The 13,939-nt window shown below is 41.6% G+C and overlaps 1 protein-coding gene across 7 annotated transcripts in view; it reads left to right on the top strand.

Annotated features, from left to right (window-relative positions):
- ASPH (aspartate beta-hydroxylase) overlaps window positions 1–13,939 on the top strand; it is a 223,493-nt gene that overhangs the window by 66,617 nt on the left and 142,937 nt on the right. For 6 of the 7 annotated variants that reach the window (XM_073679342.1, XM_073679345.1, XM_073679344.1 and 3 more), the window contains 6 exons: window positions 1,220–1,285; window positions 1,470–1,517; window positions 4,562–4,633; window positions 6,618–7,064; window positions 10,383–10,439; window positions 10,575–10,634. In XM_073679342.1, coding sequence (XP_073535443.1) covers window positions 1,220–1,285; window positions 1,470–1,517; window positions 4,562–4,633; window positions 6,618–7,064; window positions 10,383–10,439; window positions 10,575–10,634 — 750 coding nt within the window. Of the gene's footprint in view, window positions 1–1,219; window positions 1,286–1,469; window positions 1,518–4,561; window positions 4,634–6,617; window positions 7,065–10,380; window positions 10,440–10,574; window positions 10,635–13,939 lie in introns of all 7 variants that reach the window. The other variant, XM_073679343.1, reaches the window with a different exon arrangement.

Here is a 13,939-nt window from a genome sequence, read left to right as displayed (position 1 = left end):
GATCGCCTCTGAGATGTCTTATTTCTAAGCTAAACTTTTCTAACCTCTCATCATATGAGAGGCCTTCCATACAATGTAATAATCGAGTCACTGCCTTTGATCTAACTCTAGCTTTCCAATATCCTGTTAAATATATGGACAACAAAATTGGATCCCATATTCATGAGTTATTTATAGAAGGTGCAGGGAAGCATGAGGTAAAGTCCTGGATCGAAGATATGTGTCACTGAGGTGGCTGGCCTTGGTAATGTAAGTCCCAGAAAAGAGTGCATCGGTAACAAAGTTACTGAGGGGAATTTTAGTGGACCAGATTTTGGGTCCGGGATTTAGGAACGACTAAAAATCTTGGATGGGAAAGGTCGCTCCCATATATTCCAGTCAGGGGCTTGCGTGTCCTACATAAGGCAGCTGGGTTGCCTCTGGTGTGGTCTGTAATGTTGAAGAGGATAAGCAGTGTCTATAATGTTCCGTGGTTGAGGCTGTACTATTATTATTGTGCCTACCCTGAGAAAAGACTGATTTTGTTATTGAATGTTTTGGCTGAACAAAAAAAAATGTTTACTTTTATTTTAAAAGTTTATTCAAGAAAATAAACGTTAACCTGTTTTGACACTAAATCTCGTGCCTGTGTGGGCCCGTGCAGCTACCAAAGAGCATGAACCCCCTATAATGGGTAATAATACCTTGGAATGAAAGGGGTTTTATATACCCTAAAATCAAGTTCTTGTCTTGTGAGCAAAAAATAAAAGATTAAGATAGAAACACAAAAGTAGAGCTTAAAAAGAAATGTGACAGCAAAAATAAAAGCGATTTAAAGTAAATTCCAACAGGATCCAACAAGTTCAGATGTGGATCTGAGACCCATGCCGTGGCAGGAGAGTACGATCTCCCAAGCTAATAATTACAATCGCAACTTTGCCAATGCATGCTGGAAGTTGTAGTTCCACACCAGCTGGAGAGACGCAGGTGGCTGCTGACCCCTAGTCTGGTGTCTGGAGCTTCCACTAAATGACTTGATATTTCTCAGTGGGATCATATATTTCCAGTGCTAATCACAAATGTAAATGTTCACATCCCCTTTTCTTGTTTAAACCTGTCTGGTTGTGTACTCAGGGCTGTATACTGATATACACTGACCTTAAGACGCCCTAATCCTGTGTAAATGGCAAGCGTACAGTTGCAGAAAGAAGGTTTTATTATTTTACTGTACTTCTTCCAGACATCTCCGATGCCACTTTAGAGGAGGTGCTGAAAGATATAAAAGATTCCCATCCGTCTGAGAATGGTAAGTGAATTGGCTCCTATGTAACGACTGTCGGGGCTCTCATCTGAATAGTTATTCAGGGATAGATCAGAAATCCTGACGAAGTGCGCTGTATTACTGTCAGCCAAGCCCAATACTGTCGTATCCTGTAGTGAGAATGTTTCTGCTTTAACGTTTAATTGTAGAAAATGTACATTTGTTTCAGATATATTTGACTTAGAAGATGCGCTGGATGATCACGAAACACAAGATGGTAATGATTTTCCTTCGTTATCCAGTTTTATGTTGGTGCAGGGTTGTACAACTTGAGACCTTTAAAGAAGCACTCCTCCTCCTATCAAATTTGTATCCTCTTAATATATTGCAGTCATATTGTGTAGCACTGTGTTCTTACAATTGCTCATTTTGCCTTAATTCCCAGTTAATTTTTCTCTTTTCTCTCTTAGGTCTATGACCTCACGTGCTTAAAAACTGACTAGCTGAATCCTTTTTAGCTCTATGTAGAAGCAGGTCAATTTTCCCTGCATGAGTCATCACTGCAAAACTCCCTGGCAGGGGGGGAAAGGAGGGAGCAGCTGGTTCAGGAGTTGAAGAGGGGGATGACTCATGCGGGGAAAAGAGAAATGGTGTTTCTATATAGAGCAGAGAAAAGAGAAGAATTGACTGGGTAGAAAGGCAAAATCAGTAATTGTAATATAATATGATTTGCAATATTTTAGAGGATAAAAACGTTAATGGAAGTGCTTCTTTAAAAGGGGCTTTATAAGTACGGAAGAAATTTGGCCCAGTGAGAGGAAGCCCCTTTAAGGGCCACTAGTCTACCAGTGAATGCAAACTCTCTTCTGCATTTTCAGGCCAGTGACTGACCTGTATTTGCCTTGACCGGCTGTCAATGCTGAAGCCAACACCGTTTCTCCAGTGTAGTCAATGCTCTGTGCAGACTGAAATATTGTAGCGAATTACTAGGGTATGTTCACATGTTGCAGATTCTTCTGCTGCAAATACTGAACGTGTGAACATACCCTTATAGAAATTTGTGCGAATGCAGATATCGCAAGCATAGGGGCAGCACAGTGGCTCAGTGGTTAGCACTGCAGCCTTGCAGCGCTGGGGTCCTGGGTTCAAATCCCACCAAGGAAACATCTGCAAGGAGTTTGTATGTTCTCCCCGTGTTTGTGTGGGTTTCCTCCTGGTTCTCCGGTTTCCTCCCACACTCCAAAGACATACTGATAGGGAATGTAGATTATGAGGCCCGATGGGTACAGTGATGATGATGTCTGTAAAATTGTCTGAATTGTGAAGCGCTGCGGAATATGTTGGCGCTATATAAATAAAAAGATTATTATTATATTGTATAGACTGGATTGTGTTGTATCCATGTCTGATCTTGGAGCAGGTCTAGGTATATAAGGCGGTGTTCACATCATGTTTTAGTATTTAGTATTTTGAAGACTTGAAAAAAAAGATTCAGGCACATCCACTTACAGTTAGCAAAAAGTGCACATACAGCATTAACCCGGTGACTTGCGGTTTTCTGCACTCACCTTGAGGTGCTATGAAAGTCACCGTACTTACAAAACTTTAAAGGGGTATTCCCATCTTAAAGATCCTATACCAATATGTAGTAGGTGTAATAATTAGAATATTAACAAATACTTTCAATTAGAAATATAGTATAGTTCTTCTGATTTGCTCTGTCGCTAACCAGCTAAGCTGCTGCGATGCCCTGAACATGGGGTAAGTGACATAGCTTATCAGAAGAACTATGCAACATTTCTAATTGGAGGTATTTGCTAATATTATTATTACACCTACTACATATTGGGAAAGGATCTTGAGAGATGGGAATACCCCTTTAAATACATTGATCCAGCTGCTGCTCCTCTACTAGGGAAATCCAATGTGTATATATATTTCAAAGAAGGAATGCGGGTGTGCTGCGCTGCTGGCGAAGAATTCACTGGATTCATGGGCATAATAATCAATTGCAGTTTATTCTCTACGCGTTTCTAGGTCAAAGCGACCTCTTCCTCAGGAAACCACAATGCATTTTTTACCATTTGTATTGTGGTTCTTCTGAGTAGGGATCAGTACGACCTGGAAACGCATAGAGAATAAACTGCAATTGATTATTATGCTCCTGAATCCTGTGAAATTTTCACCAGCTGCGCAGCACACCCGCATTCCTTCTTTGAAATTGACTTTAATGAAGCAGATGGAGTTACTTTGTGCTCTGCCTGGCCTTATTTTCATCAATGTCTACCTTTTTCAGGCAGGTGCAAAAAAAACGTGCCATGTGCTTTTGCTCTTGCCTCAAAAAGGCGGACACTGATGAAAATGAGGCCAGGCTGAACACAAAGTAACTCCATCTGCTTCATTAAAGTCCACAGACTGTTGGCTTTTATGTGATGCGCCCCCAGCCTTAAAGGGGTTGTCCATTACTAGGATAACCTCTTCTCGATCTGATTGTTTGCTCCCGTTAAAATAAAAACACCTGTACTCTCCTTCGGTGCTCACTTTCTCTTGATTACTTATGCATCCGAAATTGAGGATAGTGACGCCAGCGCTGATTGGGCGCAGGACTCATGTGACGTAACAAACTCACGTTAGACCCAGGGACGCAAGTATCGACACCGCTGGAACGGCGCCGGCAGTATAGGTGTTTTTATTTTAGCGGGGGTAAACATTCAGATTGAGAAGGGGTTATCCTGGTAGTGGACAACCTCCTTTAAGATGGTTACGGTATGAAGATTCAATAAAGGTTCATTCATTTTCAGCAAGCTTATAACTTGCTGGGGAGGTTAAACATAAAATAAATTAGACGTTCTATTATAATAATATTTTTATTTATATAGCACAAAAATATTCCACAGCGCTTTACAATTCACACAATTTACAGACATTATGGGCACTGTCCCCATTGGGGCTCACAATCTAAATTCCCTATCAGTGTGTCTTTAGAGTTTGGGAGGAACCCGGAGGAAACCCACGCAAATACGGGGAGAACATACAAGCTCCTTGCAGATGTTGTCCTTGGTGGGATTTGAAGGCAGACCACATCCATATTGGAATTAAACCTTTTGTCTGACCGATGATTAAGAAGCCTGAGTGACCTTAAAAAGCACTTGTTGCCTCTACTGATCCCCCAACGCTCCAGTACTGACCTTCTTCAGATCAGTGGAGATAAAAAACAAGCATTGCTTATGCCACTTTGAGCCTTAAAAAAAAAAATTAGATCCAAGCAGCCCTTTCACACCTCTGAGATTAATTTTTTGAGCCCTTTTTATGTTTCATTAGATGATGCAAGTGAATTCTCTTTAGAAGATGCCGTGGAGCCCAGTGTCCATGGGTCGCTTGCCTCCGAACCAGGTATGCTTAGTAGAAATTTCATTTAGTACACAAATGGAGGGAACAAATGTGTCGATCTTGGTTCTGTTTTACAAAGCTTGTCAGTGTATAACTAGCCACAATAAGTTTTTTTGTTTTAGCACCTTAAATTTTAGGCTATGGTCACCTTTGTACTGACTTTTGTATTTTGCAAAATAAGCAACTTTCTATATAATCTTCAAATGCACATTTCCTACCATTTTGCTGTTGTAAAGACTGTGTAACTTCTTAAATATAGCTGGCTGTCCTGACCTAGAACTGTCAGCACTGGCCCCCTTTTGGCGATCTTCTGTGTGAATTTTTCACAGACCCAAACAGACTAATGACTTCCTAGTGCTGTTTGTTTGATTGAAGGTTGAGAATCCTCCATCAGTGTTTTTTTGTGTTTGAGAAAAACTAATGAAACTATCATGGTAAAAACTGCCAGTTATGAAAATCTGATCCAAGAATAAAAATTGTTTAGTTTTATTTTCTGCAAATGATAAAAATCACTGCACACAACGTCTTTTTCAGCTGAGTCTGCTCCGAATCCTGCCTAAAAAAAAAAAAAAAAAAAAAGCGCTGAAAAATTATAAACAGAATTACTATATGCACAGCGATGTCAAAATTACTATTACGTTTTTTTGAGCTTTTTTCAAAGGGAGCCAGACAGCTGCTATATGCTGCCCAATTCACAGGCAGCATGTGTAAGGCATTGGTTGCATGATTTCAGCCATTTGTTTAACTTTGAAACCTGTATATTCTATATAGAAAATAAGAACTGCTGCCTTGTAAAAGAATAAAAGGATGACGAAGAAAACTATTCAGAAAAAACATCCCTACCCTGTGCACATATCCTTAGTGTCTGCATAAGGCAGAAAAGATTCCTCCTAAGCTGTAGGAGAAAGCTGCATAGAATAGAGCGGTGCTAATTCATGAGAGCTAGTGAAGGCAGCAGCATCCTGTACACACAGACTCTTTGTCCAGCAAATATTGGGCTACGTTCCCAGGATCAGTATTTGGTACGTTTATGTTGCTGAATTTCTGCACCTATTAGGTTACTCGCGCTTTTATCAAGTTTTTTACACATCAGTTTTTATCTCTTCTTGATATGTAATGTTTTAAAGAAAGCTGCTTTTTTATACTTCCTAGTATTTGGCTTTGACCAAATGTTATTGATGCAGTCATGTGTGGATTACATGTGTTTTTTTACCTGTGGATTTTCTGTATCTAATGAAATTCTATGGAGAAAATCTGCTGGTATAACTCGGAGTACCCACAAGAGAAATTGATATGTTGTGTATTTCAAAAAATGTATCAAAGGTCAGAAAACGCAACGTCAAAAACTATGTGGGAATTTAAAGGGGTATTCCCATCTCCAAGATCTTATCTCAGTATGTAGTAGATGTAATAATATTAGCAAATACCTTTTAATTAGAAATGTAGTATAGTTTTTCTGACTCGCTATGTCACTTACCCAATGTGCAGGGCCATTGCAGTGGTTTAGGTATCCATGGTCCATGGTATAGGAATCCACTAACAACTAAGTAACTAATTGTCACTATGAGTGGTTGTAACCATGGATACCTAAGCTACTGCAATGCCCTGCACATGGGGTAAAAGACATGGCGAATCAGAAGAACTATATTACGTTTCTAATTGGAGGTATTTGCTAATATTTACTACTACTCCTAGTACATGTTGGGATAGGATCTTGGAGATAGGAATACCCCTTGGGAGGGACATGCCACATGACCACATGCGAAAAATCTGAAGCTATGTAAGGGTTGAAAACTACATATTGGGGGTGTAAATCTGAATGAAGGGAATAAGATTGTAGACTGAAACTGATGGATTTGGCTGCAGGGTGTAGTCAACAGTTCCCTGTCAATTACATGTTTTCTAAAAATCCTGGACATACGTTTTATCTTCTGTGATGGATTGCCAGACGTTATAGACCTTTTTTTAACTGTTTTCACCATCTTAGAATTAAAAGAAGAGCCGGTGGAAGAACTAGTAATAGAGGAACGTGTTAGTGTGGACGAGCCTGTGGCGGAAGACCTGGTATTTGAGGATATTTTGGAGCGCGAAGCTGCTGCTGATGACAATGAGGAGGAAGAAACCTTAAATCCAGAAGATGACCCAGAACCTGAATATGAGCAAGAGGTAGAGGAGGCAGAAACTGAATTTCTCAATGCTCCGAATACAGACACAGAAGAGCCTGTACCTAGAGAGGATGAGTATGAAACAGAAGAACCTGCAGAGCCCGAAGTAGAGCCAGCAACAGAGGAACAAGAACCGTGGGATGAGAACGACCCAGAGACCCACGTGCCAGAAAATCAAGAATCTGAAGCACATAAAGACTTGATAAACCAACCAGCTGATGAAGCGGTGTTTGATGATGATGATGATGATGATGATGATGATGATGAAGGTATTTATATTTTTCTTTTATTTAAACATCATTATCTCCATGAGATGAATTGGCTCCTTACAAGGTAGTGGTAGTGTCATCTTGGAGAATCTTGAGCATGAGGTTAGTTATTTTACAGCCATGCCAAGTGGATTTCCATTCTAATAATGGAATAAAACTGTAGGTTCCAACATCTCCATTCAGCGTGTGCAGTACAGAGCACATATACAGCTATCCATCTGATGGCCGTTGTCCTCCAGGAGGAAAACAAAGTACATTTCAAAGTGTTTCTTTGTGCTCCTAAATACGGTGCTTTCGTTGCATTTTTAACAGAGATATTGTCTTAGAATTGTTCATATGGAAACAGCCACAGAAAACAAAAAGCTAAATTCCACCAGATCCTCGTACTCTGAGCTCACTCGCTTTACAAATAAGCCCTCCCAAACGCTAGAAACCACCGAAATGTTACAAGCCTCAACACATTGTACAATAACATTTGTCTGCTGTGCTTGTGGTAAAATAATAGTGTTTTCCCAAAAAAAGGAATGGTTCAAACCAGCGTAGGGATGTGTACACACAACGTTTTTTAAATGCCATCTAACTGCATAGTTTGTCATTTTCTTAGATGATTTTGTGGAAATCTTGCTGCCTATTTCTTATTATTTTTTTTTTTTTTTTTTTTTTTAACATATAAAATATTGGTGGAAGAATAATCGGGCCACTTTTTGCCACTTCACAGCCTTTGAAGCCTTAAAGAGGTTACAAAGGATGGAAAATTTTCAGCGCATGTTGTTCTGATATTGCACCGCCTATGTTCATTCTCTCTTACACTTTTTTAGCTTTTTCAAGCTGAATCCGCGTGAATAAGGCGCCGGGTACACATACCTTACTTGTATAGTTTAAAGCGCACCTGTCAGCAGGATTGTGCTTAGTAAACCACATACACTGTCAGGTGGGCGCTGTAACACTGAGTAAAATGATACCTTTGTTGATTAAATCTGTCCAGTGGTTCTTTTATCATCTTATCATTCCTGACATAATGATATGCTCGTGCTTCGCGATGGCCTTTGGGGGTGGGGGGGCTGTAACTGGTGCTCCCATTATGTATTCCTATCTCTGGCCTTCTGACAGGTCACTGTGCTTTCAGTGACCTGCCTACTATTTTAAATACTGCCTGTGTAATTTGTGTGCCAAACCAAAGTGGCCCCCACCGCCCGTGCATGCGCAGTAGCATCTCTCAGTTGCCGAGAGATGCTACTGTGCAAACCCGGTGCCATATTGCTGCAGGCAAATTTCTTTTTCCTCCAGTAGAATCTATCGGCAAGCGGGCGCCATTTTGCTGAAGAAAAAAGAATTTGGCTGCAGCAATATGACGGCGCAAGCGCAGTAGAATCTCTCGGCAACCAAGAGATGCCACTCCGCATGCGCTTACCATTTTGGTGCATGTAAATTTCAGGTTTGGCACACAAATTGCACAGGCAGTATTTAAAATAGAAGGCAGGTCACTGAAGGCACAGTGACCTGTCAGAAGGCAGAAATATGAATACATAATCAGAGCACGAGTTACAGCCCCTCCCCAAAGGCCACCTCCAAGCACGAGCATCTCATTATGTCAAGAATGAAAATAAAGATTATAAAAGAACCACTGGACGGATTTCATCAACAAAGGTATCATTTTACTCAGTGTAACGGCGTCCATCTGGCAGTGTATGTGGTTTATTAAGCACAATCCTGCTGACAGGTGCACTTTAAAAAAAAAAAAAGTTGTGATGTCATCAGTGCGTCTCACCTTCCCATGGAAAAGTGATTGGTGCTGGACAACTCCTTTAACAAAAGTTTCCTGGTCTGAAAATCCCCGCAAGTCCAAATTCCTGTGTTTGCACATAATCACCATGCTGTATGTGCATGGGCCGGTCACTAATGCTTTGCTGACTGCCAGTGTGCCTTTTTACAGCATTGTATAACGGGCTTAATTTTACAGCGCCATCCCTTTATGATGATACCCTAGAATTAGATAACCTCTAGTAGTGCTAAAATCTCAATGTCCCATGTTAACCTACAACTGGGGACAAGGATGGGGACCACGCTTATAGCTCTCCTGCAGCGCTCCCCTCCTCTCTTTTCACTTCTGGTTTTGAGAAAGGAGAGACTGAGATCTGCTGAGAGAGCTGCCCTTACTAGGAAAATTGTCACCTATGTAATAAAAATTAAAAGAAATAAAAAATTATAGTATTTTAGAAATTACAAAACATGACACTGAATTATTTTTTTTTTTTGTAATTCTTTTTTACACTAACCCTAACTAGACTAAGGGTTATGATTAGTTTTAGGGTCTAAGAGCAATTATGGCTTAGCATAATGGTTAAAAAAAAAAATGAACTAAAAAATATTTAAAGTCTAGTTTGTGTTCACCAGGTCTTTTTTTTTTTTGTTCGCCTCTGTGGTTGGAGTTTAGGTTTTCCATGTTTTCGGCTGATTCATCATTTGCGACTTTTTGAAATGACGCAAAATCTGTAATGATTACCAGAAAACAAAAAAGAAAAGTGACTTGAAAAAATGCAAATAATGAATCAGAGCCATGGGAGTTTTTTTTTTTATCAAATTTAAAAACAGAAATTTCAGAAAAAGCTAAATAAAATGGTTAAGACCTGAAAAACATCTGGATGATGTAACCTGATACATGTTGTGGACATTGTTCCACATTAGCACAATTATAATGTTGAATTATAATACAGCTACCGTATATATTAGTTATAAACCCTTCACTAAAATTTAACATATCCCACAGAATAAGTTTAAGCAATTTTGTGCTCTTTAGGTATGGGTTTTTATTTTTTGTTTGTTTTGGTTTACTGAAAAAAAAAAGTAATGTCCAGGAGGAAATTTGAATTATTTTTTACATTTGTAGCTGTTGGTCGGGCCTATAATATTGGTGACCTATCATTAGGATGGGTCTTCTATAGGACATCAGTGGAGATCAGACACCCGGCACCCCCCGATCACCTGTTATTAGCTCCGGTGATGGCCGGATGTGAACATTGAATGTAACAGAGCTGTTCATCTCCATTCAATGTGTCGAGAACCGCAGAACTTCTCCTATGTGAGAGAATAGGAGCTTCTTATTCCTTCACCCTGAGCCATTAATATCAGGTTACACAAGGGGCTAAGTGAATTGTACCGGAGATCTGGGTTATTATTGATGGGACCACTGAAGTTGCACACGGTGGGCTTCCTCTTATATCGTATACAGCAGGATTTGAAGGACTGAACCACAAGATGTCAGTATTGTTTTCCTAACAAACATTGCTATCCGAGCTCGTAATATTGTTTTGCTTTCAGTAAATGAAAATAGTCCTCAAACCGAACTGGAAGAGGAAGAGCCAGCAGAATTGTCAGGTATGGAAGGCGACTTGTATACTATACATGGAGGACTCGTTGGGTCTGTTCACCAAATCCTGACGTACTGGATATATCTAGGTGTAGGAACATTCTTTTATTTTTATTAACGTCCTGTTCCCTGGTGTGTTGCAGATTTTCCAGAAGCAGACGCTGTGCCTGAGCAAGCAGAGGAATATGCCAGAGACGCAGCAGGTAACACCTTCCTTTATCTCTCCACATTGTAAGTCTAGAACCTAGAAGACTTGGTGATGTAGTAAGCTGGCCGTGCCCTCAGCCCACCACCATCGTCATGATTTTGTAATTCTGTGTCCTAGAAAGCGGAGCAGTAATCTATCTGAATAACAGACTGGCCGGTGCTGCGGGTTATCAGCAACGTGCCTCAATACAGAAATGATTGTACTTCTAAGTCCGGCACTATTTAATCATCTTGCTTTTAAAATTGTAGGCACTCGTAAAACCTCATTTAAGCCATTGATTAATAGGCAAGTTATGGCCACAACTAAAATTGCTACAAATGGGTAAAGGATCTAAAAGATATACAGTATATATGTATACTCCTTACTGTGTCCTGTTTGTAACCAAAATACTGCCGCCATGTGGATAGATGACCACATGACACACTAAGGCATTTTTATATATGTGTCAATAGAGGGAGACGTGATATGTTATTGTTCATGGTGGGACACTGTGGCCCCCAGTCACCAGCCGGGGTGTGTGGGCTGGGGGAGAATGATGCTGCGCCACCAACTCACAGGTGTAGTGTAGAGCGGCTCCTGCCACACCCATAGTCTGCACCCATATCAAAGCGCTGAAAAGAAATGTAAAAGGGGAGGAGAAGAAACCAGTTGTGCCCAAGCTCTTATCCAAGCATATAGTGGAAAGCTTCTCCAGCTACACTAACCTGAGCACTTGCCTCAGCTGTTCCTTCACCAACCTGTGGCCGGCCACCCCTGCTGCATTCATCGCCCATATAAATGCTCTGTTCAGGCTTTTCCCGCCATGTTGTGGGCATTAGGAACTACCAGGGGTTCCTGCTTAGCTGTTCCTGCTGCCCAAGCGCTGGGGGGTGAAGGATGCACGTCTCTTGGATCAGTAGCTCCTGTCCCCAGCGGAACCTGCTGCATTCAGCTCCAATATTAAAGCGCTGAGTGTGGGGTGGGGAGGTTGGAGAAGAAGGTCACATCATCTGATCGCACTTTGCTCTGCACTCAGCAGCGTAGCAGAAAGCGTTTCCTGATACACTGATCTGCACTATGACTGAGTAGACCATGGGGCAACACACAAAGGGACCTCCAACTCTGCCCTTAAATGGATGCATTTTCTGTTTGTCACCATCCTGGGTCATCTCGGATAGTCCAAACTACATAGTAAAGATCAGTAGAAGTGCTTTTTATAAACGAGGGGTGGGAGAGAATCACCCGGCTTAAAATGTCTGTAACCGAAACCCCTCAGGATATTGGACATGGTGGGTTCTGGTGCGGATTTTGCCTCAAGATCCACCTAGACCAGGGATGTCAAACTTAAACACACAGAGGGCCAAAATGAAAAACCTGGACAAAGTTGCTGGCCAAACAGTATAATGGGCCCCCCATAGTCATCCGTACAGAATAATGGACCCCCCATAGTCGTCCGTACAGAATAATGGGCCCCCCCATAGTCCTCCGTACAAAATAATGGGCCCCCCCCATAGTCCTCCGTACAGAATAATGGGCCCCCCATAGTCCTCCGTACAGAATAATGGGCCCCCCCCATAGTCCTCCGTACAGAATAATGGGCCCCCCCCCATAGTCCTCTGTACAGAATAATGGGCTCCCCCATAGTCCTCCGTACAGAATAATGGGCTCCCCATAGTCCTCCGTACAGAATAATGGGCTCACATAGGGGTGGCGGTTCTGGTGTCACGGGCAAAATATAACCACCATGCATTCCAGATTTGGCCCATGGGCCGGAGTTTATGTATGACCTAGAGGTACAATACAGTGCTATTGAATGAGGGCTTCCCAAAACATCACTTACTCAAGGCAGGTAAAATACAATGCAAAGTGGTCCAGACCACCAACAACTAAAGCTTTTGATTGTATTTATTTGTTTGTTCAACATCAAATTAATGTAATTTTTTTCATCTAAATCTAGAAACCGCTGAAGATAATGTAGGGGGTAAAATGGACGCTTTATACCTTATAGCCATCTTCTGAGACTTTCTTGTTGCGAGTGTAAAACACACGAGCTTATTTATGTGTCCTTAGAGACCAGGATTATGGGTTGGTAAAAGATTGCGTTTATAACCCCTTTAAGGTGCTGCTGAGATAATTACAGTAGAAGCTTCATTGCCATGGATCCGTGCCATAGAGCGTGAAAGGGTTTTTATTTTTCCTCTGGCTGGGTGAGGCTGTAGACAAACAACAATATCTCCTACTCACCAGCATTACAGAGGTGTCCATGATGCTAATGCTGTAGAGCTGGCCATGCACATGGCATAATTTAATGTAGTTGGGAGAGGAAGATAAGCCACTGTCTGCAATACTTACGTCCCCTAAAAATGTCCTGGGGAGAGGGAGTTGTAGGGTGCCAAAGATATTCGACTATTGGCTAATCCAGTTTAGGTACATGGCCAGCATCGACTTGAAGGTCCCTTTAAAGGGTTATTCTTGTTATCGCTCTTCAGAAGGGTATTGCTCCCAGCCCCTCGGCTTCCTGCTTGCCTTGGGCCATGCGTTCCGGAAGTCTGACAGCTCTGGCCGGCAGCATGGCACAGCTGATGGCGTAAACTGTGTGCTTTCCCTTCCCATTCTGCAAGCAGAAGCAACTTTGTCTCTGCAGTATTGAAGGAACATGAGGCCTAATCCACAGATCCAGATCGCTACAAAGCAGCACTTGCAAGCTCTCTTTAGGTGGCCGGTAACCTAGGCAACAAGCAGTACACAATAGAACTAGGAAACCTCTGTTCTAGAGTTGCTGATTTGCAATTTTACCCATTTAGTATTATGAAACAAGCCTTTAAAGAAGATTATTCGACCCCTAACTAAAGGTATTCTGGTAAAACCCCTTTAATACTTATTACAGTCATTCCTTGCTAGTAGAATTTAGTTAAAGCATTTTTGAGAAATTTATTCTTGAAATTTTATGTGAAAGTGCATTGTTGCGGGTATGTCACGCCTTAGCTCTGCTGTACTTTGCCGCTCGCCTCTGCCCTTGGTTGTTAATTGACAGGCCACTCTTCCCTTAGTGTGCTGTCTTTCCTGTGCAGGTGCCCTCATTGCCCAGGTTTATTTCATCACAAGGAGCTGATCCTGCTAAGTGAGCTCCTGATGACACTGCGACATCAATCTGCCAACTCCACCAATGTCATTAGGAGCTCAGTGTACGACTGTCATTACAATGAACCCGGGCAATGACAGCATGTGTGCAGGGTACACCGGTCACTGAGGGAAGAGTGACCTGTCAGTCAATGTCCAGAGGCCGGCGGTGGGCGGTGAAGTACAGCAGATCTGAGGAGT

The sequence above is a fragment of the Phyllobates terribilis genome, unplaced genomic scaffold, assembly GCF_046119375.1.
Source record: "Phyllobates terribilis strain yellow unplaced genomic scaffold, ASM4611937v1 Scaffold_4__5_contigs__length_816908805, whole genome shotgun sequence".
In the NCBI taxonomy this organism is placed as follows: domain Eukaryota; kingdom Metazoa; phylum Chordata; class Amphibia; order Anura; family Dendrobatidae; genus Phyllobates; species Phyllobates terribilis.
The sequence above is the reverse complement of the archived record's forward strand: the minus strand, read 5'-3'. Positions and strand labels throughout refer to the sequence as shown.